The following is a 15,913-nucleotide window of genomic DNA, read 5'->3' as shown; positions in this document are numbered from 1 at the left end:
CTAAACAGAGCGCAGAGGAGCAAACAGACGCACGGTATTTACATCAGAGATCACCATTTCTAGCAAAAAAACCGCAACTTCGTTTTCCAGATTGAATGGAATACTTGAATGATCGGATGATACACGGACCGTTCTAGGATTACATTCCATCGGAGGCATTGGTGTGTGCAAGGCACCGTTTCTATTTCTGATGGGGTGAGTTTATTAATCTAAGGCTGTGTGGTTATTTTTGCACGTAACGGAGAGTGTTGTGGTTTGGTTAAGCCTAGGTCACAACCGGACGTACGATTTTTTGGCCGTGTGATTTCTGGCGTTTCCCAAATCGCTGCGTTTTTTTTTTTTGTTCATAGAGAAAGACGCGCGTTGGCCGTAAGTTTGTCTTGCAACCTGAAAAAAACGTAAGCGCCCGTAGAGTTTGTTTGACATGACAAAGAACCTCTGCAGCCGGTCTGCGGCTCGAAAATCAGCACGTCACACGCGCGCTCTCTGTGTGTTTCTTGCGTTTTTTGCGTGTAGACCGGCCGTAGGAGCGCGTACGGTACGGCCGGTTGTGACCGAGGCTTTACATGAAACTAGTGTTGTTAGTTGTGTCATCATCGTGCTATCTTTCTTTCTTACGGTGTGAGTAATTTTTCAACCACAAAACGTTAACGTATACTTTAGGACTTGTTTTTGTACTTCATAATTGTGTTGGGCATACTTTGCATGGAAGGAAAATTGACGTGGTGATCTTTGTTTACATGAAAGTAGCATTGTGCTAGCTCGTAGGGGGTAGGGCTTTCCTTAATGTCATGCAGATGAGCAGCATTATGTGCCCGCCCTGCACCCAGAGTAGCTGAGATGGAAAACTTTGAGGGCGATTTTCTCCCTTTCCTGTTTTAAGAGGTATACACTTTCAAAAGGCCACACATTCTTCAAATATTGTCAGATCTCCACATGGAAGGCATCATTGGAAAGCTTAGAAACTGGACTTTCTGAATCTGCCAATAACTCAAAATGCCCCCGGGCCGACATGTGTCCCTGGATTCTGTGATCTGCCACATATATGAGATGAAGATCCTCTGGCGATAGACCTGTGACTAAAGAACGTTCCTACAATCGGAGCGATAAAAGCACGCACGTTCTTTCAAGTTTTTTTTCCCTTTCTGCCTCTCTTTGCTCGCGTAGCTGGAGCTGTCCCAGGAGTTTGACGTCGTCCTGTTGGCGGATTTTTCGAGAGAGAGGTTTTACTCCGTCTCCTCCGTCGCACAGACTCGTCACGTTAAGATTTCTAAATCCGATCTCAACTCGTGACCCGGGAATTATTTTCCTTTTTTTTTTTTTTCTTTTCCGGTCTGGAAAATTGTACCACATGGACTTGGGACAGTATTGTATACGGTCAACATGCTCATTAGAATATTAGGCCACGCCCATTTCAAGTCCGCAGAGTTTTATGAAATTTCTTCCAGTTTAGTTTTGAAAATAAACTCTGAGCAGAAGATGGAAATAAATGGAGAATGAAGGACCCAAAAATGACAGAGTTGTAGAATATGAGAATAAAAAACAAAGAAATAGACGGAGTAAGGGGGGAAAAACAAAAGATCTGTAAAGGAAGGATAATGTGATTTTGAAAAGGGGAAAAAAAAGCTTCATCATCGTGTGCGAGCTGCGTTCCCACGGTTCAGCCGCCACGTTTCGTGTTTGCTCGATGCCATGGCAACTCGCCGTTCATTATTTCAACCCAAAGAAGGGAAAAAAAACCCCGCACTGAATTTTCACTAAACTCATCGTGAAATATATTTTTGTTTAGACAAAATAAACACATTTATGTGAAGACACGAATAACCAAACTGTGCTTTTTTTTTTTTTTTTAATTTAATACTCAATTTATTTTCAGTAATCGTTTTGAAAACTAAATCAACACGTTTAATGTTTGAAGGAACTTTTAATTTCCGTATGTAATTTTATTTTTGAAAACTTTTTTACTTTAAGTGAAATTAAAATGAACACAAAAGTATGAATGGTGGCGCTGAAGACGTATAATAATCCGTCGTGTGTTAACACGACTTCAAACATCTTCCTAAACTCGTATATTCGGTGTGTGTGGGTGCTGCGTAGTGATTCATGGTGTGTGTTTGCGTTCTGTGTTTTGTCTGTCACACTGCCTGTAGTGATACAGGCTTAGTAGGGCGATTGCAGGTTCAGTCCTTACTGGTGTGTGTGTGTGGTGATAAACGCTCAGCTATCTTCTCCTGTCCTTCATCCACACTGCCTCAGAAACCGAGAGAGACACGAGACAGTGGGACACTGCACGTCCTGAGCTCGTTGTTTAATTCACTCTTAGGCTACGTTCACGCTGCAGGCTGAAGTGACTCAAATCCGATCTTTTCGCCCATATGTGACCTGTATCCGATCTTTTATTGACAATATGAACGACACAGATCCGATTTTTTCAAATCCAACCCAGGCCGTTTGGATATGTGGTCCTAATTCCGATCCCTATCCGCTCTTTTCATATGCGACTTCAGTCTGAACCGCCAGGTCGCATTCATCCGACTTACACGTCATCAACAAGCCACAAACGTCACTATTCTGCGCTGAAGTAGGCGGCGGGTCTCTCAAAAAAAGTTACAACAACATGGCGCATGACCACGGGCGCAGATAGAGGGTGGGACGAGTCAGATTTAAATTCACCTCGCTCGGTCCCCCCCACTTATAGGGAGGAAAAAACGTCTATGCTGTCTTTCTTTGCATAAGGCAAACCTCACGGAAAAATCAAAAGACTAATTACCATTCGGTTTATTGAGGTGCACAGCAGTGTATACATAGTTGCAACAACTCACATAAAACAAAACAAAGACTGATATTCGGTTGGTTGAGCTGCGCAGACTGCACAGGTTGCGAGCTCGAGCTTGGTTGCTATGGTTACTAACAACAAGTCTGACAGGCATATCGGGGTTGGGGTTGGTTTGCTGGCAGCTTTGTCCCCCCCAGTTTTTTGTCCCCCCCCCAGTTCAAAAAACGTATCTGCGCCCCTGCGCATGACATCAATGCGAGGGACGCTTCGGGCTGTGAAGGTTCTGAATCTTCTCAATGGAAGGACGCAGAGGTTAGGGAGCTGATTTCCATTTGGGGGGATGCAGCTATTCAAGCTAGATTGGATGGGTCATACCGCAACCGGGCGGTTTTACTTCCGTAAACACTGGCCATGCTCACTGCGTGTGACGTCGTCGTATCCTGCAATGCGCATGCGGAACACTTTTAGGTCGCTTTTCGTTCATACTGAGGATCACATACAAGTCGCATATATTTGTTAATGTGAACGACCTCACAAAAAAATCGGATTTCACAAAAAAATCGGAATTGAGCATTAAGCCTTGCAGTGTGAACGTAGCGTTAGACTCCGTTCAGACCGCACCCTGAAACGACCCATATCCGATTTTTTTGCCCATATGCGACCTGTATCCGATTTGTTATTGACAATCTGAACGACACAGATCCGATTTTTTTCACATGCGACCCAGGCCGCTTGGATATGTGGTCCTAATTCCGATGCATATCCGTTATTTTCACATGCGACTGCAGTCTGACCGGACAGGTCGCATTCATGCGACCTACACGTCATCAACAAGAGACAAATGTCACTATTCTGCGTTGGCTAATCCCGCCTCTTTGGTGGAAAACAACAATGTTTGTACAGTTTTCAGAATTTAAATAGACTTTTATAGAATTGATCAAGCTAATGGTGGATTTGGTAGGGACCTGGATGTTGATCTGTTAGCCTGATTAAATAAAACCGTTTCTATAACTGATTTATAACTTAAACCATCCTGTATTACAAGATTATAAGATTGTTCTGGAAATTTCCAGTAATTTGACACCTCCGGTCTCATTAGTCTGCTGCCCACATTAATCAGATTATTGTGCGAGTTCCGCCGCCGCCACAAAAACCACATCGCCAGGTCTCGCCTCGTCTCCATAGCAAACTGCACTGGTGTTTCTGCACCTTGAGCCAGTGCTGAGAGAAGTTGCAGAATTCAGCTGGCTATAAACAATCTAAATAAATATTTATAAAAATGTAGAAAAAGTTTATTAATATGACGAAATAAACGTGCAAATTATTAAGCCTGAATTAAGAGTTTGGTAATACAGCGGCCGTATCCCAAATGACTGCCTACTGAAGCTCGAGTGCACTATATAGAGTTTAAAAATCCATTACTTCCTAGTAACATGTCGTGCACTTATATAGAAATTAGAGAGACATTTAGGAGTCAACCCTCGTTACCAGGCTACACGTTTTCATTTCGGTTCAGAAACAAAAACACACACGAGACCTCACACTTTAACACTAACCAGATAATTAAACAAACAAACAAAAAAAAGAAATTATTAAACATGAAGAGTGCGCTTTTTTTTTGTTTACGTATTACGTAGATGTGCTTATTACGTGTCAATTTGCGCATGCGGGACACTTTTGGGTCGTTTTCCGTTCGTATTGGAGATCGCACACAAGTCTCATATAATTGGTAATGTGAACCAGTGGCGGCTGGTAGTCTTTCAAACAGGGGAGGCTGGTCGGTTACGATATTTCCGGATTTTAAAAGAAAAAAACACATCAATTTTGCCCATACTCTTGCCTCTGATCTGGCTGATTGTTGGCAGGGTCACAAACTGTGAAATAACAGGTTCTTTTGGCCCATTAGCCTACTGTCCAATATACATGATGGTGGTGTTGGGGGGGGTATATTTTAACATTTTATATTTTAAAATTGTGGCATGTTGTTTAAAAATTGATCATTATTGAAAGCAGCTCTTTGTGAGGAACCTCAGCAGTAACAGCAGAGTGTTCTGGAATAGGCACAAGCACTGACCTTGGGGAGCCAAACATAGAGCTGGGTGCCACACATTTCATTCAATGACACTTTCCCTATATTTTACTTATTTTGACTGAGAAATGTTTTATTGACAATTTTGATAACCCTTCACTTTTAATCCAGGTCTGTAGTGTGAAATGTTCTCGGCTGTGTTTTTGTTTAAAAATGTTTTCCAAATTGTAGCTGTGTTTAATTCATATCCAGAAAAATATATATTCCAATATAATATACTCAGCATAAACATTTTAAATAGATTCTATATTTTTGGTCCATCCATGACATATTACTAAAGTAGCCTATTTACTGTTGTTGATGTGGGTCACTTGCTGTTAGCCAGTTCACTTTCTCGTACCAGGAGAGCTGAAAGGAACGAGTATTATTCCCTACCTTTTTCACCAAGTCAATTTGAGGCGTTGGTCTACCCTGCTCTTTAATTTTAATTTTTTCCTCGAAAGGAAGACTGGCAAATGGCTTCGCCAAAATTAAATCAGCAATGCTTGGCATCCGTGCGCAGCTTTCTTGCTAGCTGACTAGCCCCCTCAAGTTCAAGTTCAGTCACTCAAATAAACGACATTTCTGGAACTAAGATAGCAAACTTGACAACACTATATTTACAATGAAAATATATACAAACTAAAAAAGCTGGTAGAAACCGTATGTAATGAATGAAATCGAAATGTAAGCTGATCTCTTACAATACACCACAGCACTTGCGAATCCGCATGGGACTGAACTGAGATTCACCGCTGCCTGTCTATATTTGAAACGAGCTGTCAATCAAAGAAAATATCCGGCCACTTTCACCAATCACCAGTCTCCTTGCGGAAAGCTTTGCCATGTCCCTCCCACTGTGAGGCTGGGAGTCCGTGGGCGGGCGTTTTCACAGTATTTGTCCAATAACCGTCTTGCATTTTGAGATTGAAAAGCGCAGAGCTCCCAAATGCCATTGAAGTGCACTGAGGCTGGGCTGCATCGCGCTGTCACGAGGGGGAAAAACTCACGCACACATTAGGCGAACTGGGGAAAGTTATAACGGAATGATTTCGCACTGTAGTTGGTTTGAGCACATATATTTCTATGATTCGATGTTCGTCATTTTTAGAGGAGGCTAAAATCCCTCGTTGTCTTAGAGCAATCGCCCGTGATGTGAACGGCCTAACAAAAAAAATCGGATTTCACAACAAATCGGATATGGGTCGTTTCAGGTCGCAGTCTGAACGTAGTGTTAGTTTGTTTATTTGATCTGGATTTATTTTTGCGAATGTTATATAGTTATAAAGCGCAAGTTTGTCTGTTGAGTTCTTTACTTTGTTTGGCAGTAACGTGGCTGACGTTTACGCCAGTAAAGCACTGTTCGAACTGAATTGAGGGAAGGGCAGCATGAGGCAGAGTGAGAGATGGCGTGAGACAATGAGACACGGCAAGCGAGTGAGAGAGATGGGGCGTGAGACGGTGTGAGAGACGGAGATGCAAAGCGAGAGACAGACACAGTGAGTGTGATGGTCTCTCTCTCTCTCTCTCTCTCTCTCTCTCTGTCGGTCAGCCTGTTGGTTGCAGGACTTCCCCCATAACACCTTCACCAACGCGCGCGCACAGTTTTATGATACACTTAGTGCTCAGTGACCTGGAAAAGCTGAAATGAAACTGCTAATAGACTGCAGCTGGGTGTCTGCACTCGTACTCGGAGTGTGTGAGGGTGTTCTAGAGGTAGCTCCTGCGGCTTTTAGAGCTAACGCTCCAATTAGAACCTCATTTACACCTGCTGCACACACCTCCTGTGCACATTGTGTCTATTACGAATAGTGTTTTGAGATACAGTTAAAGCCGTGTGTGTGTGTGTGTGTGTGTGTGTGTGTTCAGGGCCTGAAAGCTCGTATCCTGGAGACATTTGTGATGCTGTTTCTGCTCGCTCTGCTCATCCTGGGCATCGTGTGGGTCGCGTCTGCACTCATCGACAACGATGCTGCCAGCATGGAGTCTCTCTATGGTACGTGCATAATGTTCTCGCTGTGCGGGAATCTAAATTTTCACATTGTACTAAAACCTAAAAGAGGCTAAATGTGACCCCTCACCGAATCCAGGGACGCATGTCGGCCGAAACGAATCCGAGATAATCGCAAAAGAAGCATTTTTTTTTAGAAATTTGTGATTTTTGTTTTTTTCCATCATGTGCAAGTTGAGCTCTTGAAGAATGCAATCAGTATTTCAGATAATAGATTGTTTTGTTGGAAAAGCATACATTTTTTGTTGCAAATTGTCTCGTTTTTGTCAGGACTGTAGCCTGCTGGGGGGTGTGGCTAAATTACCATATGGGCCATTCACATGATGATTTAAGTCTTTTGTTTTTTTTTCCGCGAATCAGCTGTATGATACGAGCTGAGCTCGTGGCTACTTAGCTGCATACAGGCGTGTGATTTCACTATGGAATGAGGAAGTTAAACAGAGCGCAGAGGAGCTGAAACACCGCGAAGCAAACAGACGCACGGTATTTACATCGGAGATAACCATTTCTAGCAAAAAAACCCGCAACCTCGTTTTCCAGATTGAATGGAATACTTGAATGATCGGATGATACACGGACCGTTCTAGGATTACATTCCATCGGAGGCATTGGTGTGTGCAAGGCGCCGTTTCTATTTCTGATGGGGTGAGTTTATTAATCTAAGGCTGTGTGGTTATTTTTGCATGTAACGGAGAGTGTTGTGGTTTGGTTAAGCCTAGGTCACAACCGGACGTACGATTTTTTGGCCGTGTGATTTTTGGCGTTTCCCAAATCGCTGCGGTTTTTTTTTTTTTTTTGTTCATGGAGAAAGACACGCGTTGGCCATAAGTTTGTCTTGCAACCTGAAAAAAAACGTAAGTGCTCGTAGAGTTTGTTTGACATGACAAAGAACCTCTGTGGCCGGTCTGCGGCTCGAAAATCAGCACATCACACGCGCGCTCTCCGTGTGTTTCTTGCGTTTTTTGCATGTAGACCGGCCGTAGAAGCACGTACTGTACGGTAGAGGTCTGCGCGGGTCGGATTTTTCAGTCCCGCCCGCGCCCGCATTGTGCAGTCCCGCCCGCGCCCACAAAAAAATTATGATTTTCAGTCCCGCCCGCGCCTGCCATATTTTGTCCCGCTCCCGCCCGCAGATCCCGCATGATGCAGACGTTCGCATTATTTCTCAGGAAAGTTCTTGTCTTGACACAGCGTGATGGTGCCCCGCCCCCTACTTTGAGTGGATTTGAGCATAAATATCTACAGCTCACGTTTGTTATTGTTTACCTTGTTTCTGAATTCAGCATGTAGCATCTCTAATAATAATAATTAGTGCTGTCAAACGATTAAAATATTTAATCACAAATCACACATTTTTATCACATGAGAAACCATTGTAATTCTCTGATCGGCATAAAAAAGTGAATGGGCTTGCTTTGTACCAATGTTTTTTTTTTATTTTTTTTTTTTATTGCAAAGCAGAACTAATAAAAAGTGAATTGATTTACTGCTTGCGTTAGTCTACAACTTTAATCAGAGAGACCTGTTACACAGTGACTGTAGGCTTGACTCAGTGCTATCCCAGAAATCCTTCCTGTAATATGCAAATTTGGCCGCCTCTGATTGGACAGCCAAATTTGCATATTACAGGAAGGATTTCTGGGATAGCATTGAGTCAAGCCTACCGTCACTGTGTAACATGTCTCTCAGATTAAAGTTGTAGACTAACGCAACAAGTAAATCAATTCACTCATGGTTCTCTTGCTAGCTGGGTGTGAACTGCGAGTTATTAGAGTGATGAAAGAATTTCCCCTTAGGGTGATCAATGGCAAGTTTAAGATGCCATTTCTCACTCAATCTGACTTTCTCTGCAAATTTAGGCATCTTAAAATGTTTTTATTAATACCAAATAAAATATCCAGCACAAATTATATATGATAGACATAAATTTATAAATTATTAATTTTATTTCAAGCACGTTTTTAGTTAGCGGGACTGCAGCCTATCACCGCTCCTACCCGCGCCGCATATGTGCACTCCCGCTCCCGCCCGCGCGCGCATATGTGCACTTCCGGTCCTGCCCGCGCCCGCAATGAGCTTTCAAAATTTGTCCCGCGCCGCACTGCTTTGCGGCGGGTCCCGCGGGAGTCCCGCGGGAGTGCAGGGCTCTACTGTACAGCCGGTTGTAACCGAGGCTTTACATGAAACTAGTGTTGTGTTAGTTGTGTCATCATCGTGCTATCTTTCTTTCTTTCTTACGGTGTGAGTAATTTTTCAACCACAAAACGTTAAAGTATACTTTAGGACTTATTTTTGTACTTCATAATTGTGTTGGGCATACTTTGTATGGAAGGAAAATTGACGTGGTGATCTTTGTTTACATGAAAGTAGCATCGTGCTAGCTCGTAGGGGGTAGGGCTTTCCTTAATGTCATGCAAATGAGCAGCATTATGTGCCCGCCCTGCACCCAGAGTAGCTGAGATGGAAAACTTTGAGGGCGATTTTCTCCCTTTTCTGTTTTAAGAAGTATACACTTTCAAAAGGCCACACATTCTTCAAATATTGTCAGATCTCCACATGGAAGGCATCATTGGAAAGCTTAGAAACTGTACTTTCTGAATCTGTCAATAACTCAAAATGCCCCCGGGCCGACATGTGTCCCTGGATTCCGTTATCTGACACAAATGTGTATCGCATCTTTGTTAGCTTTTGTTGAATGTGTGTGTGTGTGTGTGTGTGTGGGGTTGCAGACCTGTGGGATTTCTACCTGCCCTATTTGTACTCCTGTATCTCTTTGATGGGCGGCTTGCTGCTTCTGAGTGAGTACACACACCCGCGCACAAATATTTCACTAGCTACCTCATTTGCTCATCTGAATGTAACCATGGAAACGGCTTCTCTGGAAAGGTTAAGAAAGCGTCCGTGTCTTGACGGACAGCGAGGTAACACACGGTGCACTTGCCCCAGGGTTCGTACGGCCTGGAAGAACCTGGAATTTCAATTGAGTCCTTGAAAATCCTGGAAAATTGGTCTTAAACAAATAAAATGCCCTCATTTGTAGGTTACAGTTGAACTCAAAATTATTAGCCCCCCTTGTGGAATTGAACATAATTCTTGATTTCTCCATGAAAATGACCATTGACAACAAATGTTTTTATTCTTGAAATAAATGCACTATGAAGACATTGTCCAACAAGTTTCATTATGATATCTTATTATCACACTGAGTTTCAACCAAAAACAGCAAAAGTGAGATGTTCAAAATTATTAGCCCCCTGACCATTAGTAGTCAATTGTGTACCCTTTTTGACCCACAACTGACAACAACCTCTTGGAATAGTTTTTCACTAGGTTGGCACAGGTCTCCTGAGGAATTTTGGCCCATTCCTCCATTGCAAACTGTTCCAACTGGCCCAAATTGGATGGTTTTCGTGCATGGACGTTCTTTTTCAGCACTTGCCACAGGTTTTCTATTGGATTGAGATCTGGGCTCTGTGCAGGCCACTGTATGACGTTGGTCTTGGCATCCTTGAAGTATTGCTGGACTATTTTAGATGTATGCTTTGGGTCGTTATCTTGCTGGAAGACCCAACGAGGACCTAAGCGCAAAGTGAGAGCAGACTTCTGCATGTTTTCCTTCAGTATTTTTAGGTAATCTTCCTTTTTCATGGTGCCATGCACCCGAACCAGACTGCCTGTACCTGAGGCTGCAAAACAGCCCCACAGCATGATGCTGCCACCACCATGTTTAACTGTGGGAACTGTGTTCACAGGGTTGAAGGCCTCTCCCTTTCTTTGCCATACATAGGCAATGTCCATATGCCCAAACAGCTCCAATTTCGTCTCATCTGACCAAAGCACAGACTTCCAAAACTCATCTTTCTTCTTCAAGTACTCACGGGCAAACTTTAGTCGGGCTTTGATGTGATGTTTTAGTAAGGGGGTTCTTCTGGGACGATAGCCCCGAAGCCCATTCCGATGAAGAGCCCTCACAACAGTGTGCCTTGACACACAAACTCCAGAAGAGGCCAGGTCAGCAACAATTTCCTTTGCAGATGTACGGGGCTCTTTACGGACATCTCTGACAATTTTTCTTTCCAGAGTTCTTGAGATCTTACACTTGCGTCCACGACCAGGTTTGTTCTTGACCGAATTTGTCTCCTTGTACTTGGCAATGATGCACCGAACTGCAGTTCTGGAGACTGTAAACCTCTTCGAAATGGCAGTGTAGCCTTGGCCCTTGTCATGAGCCTCCACAATCTTTTGTCGGAGTTCAAGACTTATTTCTTTAGTCTTCGGCATTGTGACAAATAGTAATCCTCCTCATTCATTCAAATGCCCTGTTCCTTGGAGTCCTTTTAAACTGTTGAATGGAGCCAATTGACTACAGGTGTTGCTAGGAAGCCAATTGATTGCACAGGTGTTGTTTAAAAGCTGATTGGTTAATTAACTGTGTTTTAAAAGCAAGAATCCACATGGGGGCTAATATTTTTGACCAACTCATTTTTACCATATTTCATATAAAGACAGCCTAAAACTAATTTCATATTCCAAAATGCACCACAAACATCTGAATAGTACTGGTGATTGTTTGTGTATATCAATTTTTATCAATGCTTTAAACATTTGGAGGATATTTGGGAAAATGTTCCAAAATTTAAGGGGGGCTAATAATTTTGAGTTCAACTGTATATCTAAAGTTTCTGTACACGTGCACGTACGCGTTTTCAAAGAAAAATCATCGCGACGATCAACCATCGGTATTCAGCAGAGTACGGATTGGCCGTACGGAAAAGTTACGTAAATACGATGTTACGGCAAACAGTGTTATTCTGTACGGAATTATTATAAAGTCTTAAAAAATTCCAGTGAGTTGTTTTTAAATGTCCAAGCGACTTTTTCAATCTATGCGCGATTCACGGCTAGGCTATTTATTTTTACGATAACCGCACATGCTGTGTGTGACATGCGCGGATTCCGCACATTTGTTCGTGCTATTTTCGATACGGTAGAATGGCCGTGCGTTACACCCAGTCAAAAGGGCAATGGATACGCGCACTGCAAACTGTGTAGAACTGACATTAACATCACTCATGGTGGTCGCGATGACTGCAGGCGGCATGTCAACTCCAAAAAAAAAACGTATGGAGTATGCTGAAATGGCGAGTCAGGCGGAAAGTAAATCTGGGGGTATCCAGCAGTTTTTTACGAAATCTGTGGATGAAAAGACACGGAACGTGACCCGTGCTGAAGCGGTGATGGTTGACCTGTGCTTGGAGTTGAACTTGCCGATTAGTGCCATGAAATGCGAGTTAAACTTATTCAGTTTCTTTTTACATGTCTGATTTTTATTCACTGAAATATCAAACACTGGCTGGACTTCTTTAATTCAAAGTCTTTTCAGTGTTGCAAGTGCAAATGTACATGTAATATGATCAAAAACAGAATTTTATGATTAGTGCTGTTGGGATTGTGGCAAAAAATGGATCATTCCACTGTTTTAAATCCAATTATAAATGTCATTTTATTCAATGTCTCTTCTGAAGCATTATGCTGAAGGATTTATATATTGCGACATTAAGATAAGGGTCAGTCCATGAAATAATGTTACTTTTCATTGGTCCGGGTTTCATCTTTAATTTCCATGATTTAAAGAAATATTTAGCAGATTATCCATAAATATTGTTTGAAGAAATAAAATAAATAAAAAAAATGAAGTTTTCTTTTGAAATAAAGAAATGTGAAACATTTTCTTCCCCTGTGACTGGACACGGATGACACGTTTTTTGTGACATGGAATATTTGCTGACTTTGAGCTTAAATAAACCTTCATTACTTTCTGAGAATTTCAATAAAATTAGTTTCATGGTACTTGCGATTTAGTTTTACACTCGCATAATAAAGTTAAGAAGGTTCTATAAACTATTTAGCTTCGAATTCATCCACTAAAAATAGGTTGTGAACGTAACATTATGATGTCCTACCGGGTTACGTTAGAAACCAGGCTTATAAAAAATAAAACGAGTTGAAATCATGATTGATGTTTTTAATATAAAGAAGAATATGCTATAAAACGATGTAGGTAGAAAGAAATTTAAACAAACTGCAGTAAAAGAAATTATCGATGTTTTTTCTCACATCCTAACTTGGCGTCCACTCACTTCCTGGTTCGTTCACAACCTGCGAGACCTATTTACTCAATCTAGGTCAGCTGACCTGACGCGAGATAACTTCTCGCGGGATCTCACACCATAACACGTGCTCTAGAGAAGTGCAGATATAAGTGTGACTAAGTAAAGTAATGAATTTAACCCTTTGATGCAAAACATATGCACACCCCTTCTAATGCACAGCATGGGTCAAAAATGACCCGCATTCATTTTCCAGGTTATTTCATGCTGACTGAGTTTTTCTTTGCTCTATCTTTTGAAATCAATTTATTTTATGATTGAATATTCCAAGTATTCTTTAAATATCTTGTTTTTAATTACCACAAATCATTAATTTAATTTTTTCTTTCCTACTTGATGAACAAAAATACTTTTTATATTACTACACATGGGTCATCCAAGTGTGATTTAAAATTAAATGTCTTAATACTATAATAATAATTTGTTTCAAGTAATTACTTTAGCAGTGAATGGGGCCAGTTATTTATTTATTAACTATGTAGTTAGCTAAGCCAACTACAATAAAATTAGCTAACTAAAGTAGAATATGTCAACAGCTCGGTAGCTAATAGTAATTACTTGTAACTTTCTGACAAGTAATCTACGCACTCTCAAGGGAACCTAAACATCATCAATTTTTTTCTAAGGTAATGTTAGAACAATTGAAAAACATTACTTACATGTATTAGATGGGCAAAGGGCGCTGTGCTGAGCTGTGAAATGTCCGACACAAGCACAATTCACAGTTCCCACCAAACGCTGTAGTAAATGCATGCGGGTCGGTTCTGACCCATGTGTGTAAACTTGATGTAGAATTACAAAAGCTGTGCTTGTTCATAACTTAAGAAAGGAAAAATAAAAATGATGATTTGTGCTAAACAAAAGCAAGATATTTACTGCATATTTGGAAAAGTAAATGACAAAATGAATTTATTTCAAAAGTATATGATAGAAACACTCAGCCATACATGAAATAACCTGGAAAATGAATGCAGGTCGTTTTTGACCCATGTTGTGCATTAGAAGGGTAGTGATACAAAAAGGGTTTTTATTCAAAAAGTAAGAAAGGAAAAAATAAAATAAGGATGTATGACGATCAAAAACAAGTTAATTGAGGAATACCTTGAATACTGAATGATGGAATTAATTTATTGCAAAGATATAGGAGATAAAAACTCAGCCGGGTCACTTTTGACCCATGTTTTGCATCAAAGGGTTTTAATAATCTCATTTACCCCATATAGGATGAAACTGTTTCCTGTTAATGACTTGTTATTGTTCAAATCTTAGAGATTTTATGAAGTTTGTGAAATACTGGTATTTCAATGATGTTGAACTAATATTTCTAATGAATTCTTATTCAGTGTTAATGTTTAAAGTAAGCAAATAAAAGCAAAAAATTGATTTTATCAATATTTTTCCTTTATTTTTAAAAGCTTGTTCGTGTCCTTGTTACATTAGCAAGCGGGTAAATATTTATGGATTTTATCATACATTGTAGAGCAGGAGTTATCTTAACTACCGTAAAATACCAAATAATAGCCCGGGCGATTATTTGTCTCAATCACGTAAGAGACCCGGCGCGTATTAGAGACTAGGCGGCTATTTGGAACAGGCGATTAATTCCTTCTTCACAAACACCTTCCCCAAAATCTACCTCAAAACGGGGAAAAAAATCATTCTCAGATAGGCCTACTTTTAACCAGTATAACTTAGAGTTTGTTTAGAGTTAGATTACAGATAGCACGGTGCCGACTTCGGGGAATTTTGAAGACGCAGAATGCATCTTCGCATGGCACAGTCGGGGTGGATAAAGGATAAATCACACACCTTTTCCTGTTAATGACTAGTTAAGCGCATGCTTTACAAAATAATCAAGAAACCACACCATTGTCTGTGCGCAGCACTGTGATTTAATTACTCTGCAAAGTTATGGTCACTTGCTGTCACCCTCACCCATGCAGCCTCCACCCTTTGCGCTTCGCGATGTCTGTCAATCTGAAATTGCATGGAGGGCGCGACGTTGAAGCAACATAATTAGGGTACGAAGTGTCAAACCAAAGGGTTTTTTCTTATGCTGAAAAATAAGTGACCTGCAGTGGCTACATACTGTCATCTTGCATTCTCACGTTTCTCTCCAAGACGTCTCCCTATTTGGCCGATATGAGCCTATTCGCCGAGTGAGTTGGTACGGTGGCTCGACCCCGTAGAAAACTTAAAGTTCGGATGAAAGTTAGTTGAATAGGTTACTGACTTGTAGGCCTACATGTTGCCTGCCTGACGCGTGCTTCTGCCCAACTTGCACGACAGATTACTTGTTGAAAAGGCCCCTTGGATTAGATTGGCCGCGAGCAGACTGAAATGCATGTTAGAACGCTCTCACCTTTTTTGTAAAGCGTCTTCCAGATCCGAATGGGTAAGGGCAAGTGAAATGGTATAAGGTCTTTAATAAAACTCAGTGTGTGCTTTGACGCATGCATTCGGCAATTTAGGTCGTTTAACAGAAGCAGCAGTCCAACCTTGGAAACCCGCAGTCCTCAATGTCACCACACACGCTGGCTTTCGTTGGGTATACCCAAAGGGGTGGCTAAGACATCTGTCAAAAGTTACGGAGTTGCATTCCTCAAGAAATATTACGGTAGACCAAGATTATAACATTGAAATGGCATGTTTATTATCACGTAACAAAATGTTGTAAACAGTATTATAGAAATAATTTCATTCATTCATTCATTCATTCATTCATTCATATTGTTTCGGTAGAAAACTATGCAATGCAAAATCGTTTAAACACCAGAAAACCAGAAAAGTGCTGGGCCTCAAGATTCTAGATAGAACGTTCGGACGCTTTTTTTTTTTTTTTTTTTTTTTTTTAGACCCCGGCGAGTATTCGGAACCGGCCTTTATTT

At 41.2% G+C, this 15,913-nt stretch overlaps 1 protein-coding gene across 1 annotated transcript in view; it reads left to right on the top strand.

Moving 5' to 3' along the window:
• Positions 1 to 15,913, top strand: part of lmbr1 (limb development membrane protein 1) — a 55,887-nt gene that overhangs the window by 3,625 nt on the left and 36,349 nt on the right. Inside the window, exons 6-7 of the mRNA XM_060928573.1 lie at positions 6,714 to 6,840; positions 9,585 to 9,653. Coding sequence (XP_060784556.1) covers positions 6,714 to 6,840; positions 9,585 to 9,653 — 196 coding nt within the window. The remainder of the gene's footprint in view (positions 1 to 6,713; positions 6,841 to 9,584; positions 9,654 to 15,913) is intronic.

This window comes from Neoarius graeffei, chromosome 1, assembly GCF_027579695.1.
Source record: "Neoarius graeffei isolate fNeoGra1 chromosome 1, fNeoGra1.pri, whole genome shotgun sequence".
Lineage (NCBI taxonomy): Eukaryota > Metazoa > Chordata > Actinopteri > Siluriformes > Ariidae > Neoarius > Neoarius graeffei.
The sequence above is the reverse complement of the archived record's forward strand: the minus strand, read 5'-3'. Positions and strand labels throughout refer to the sequence as shown.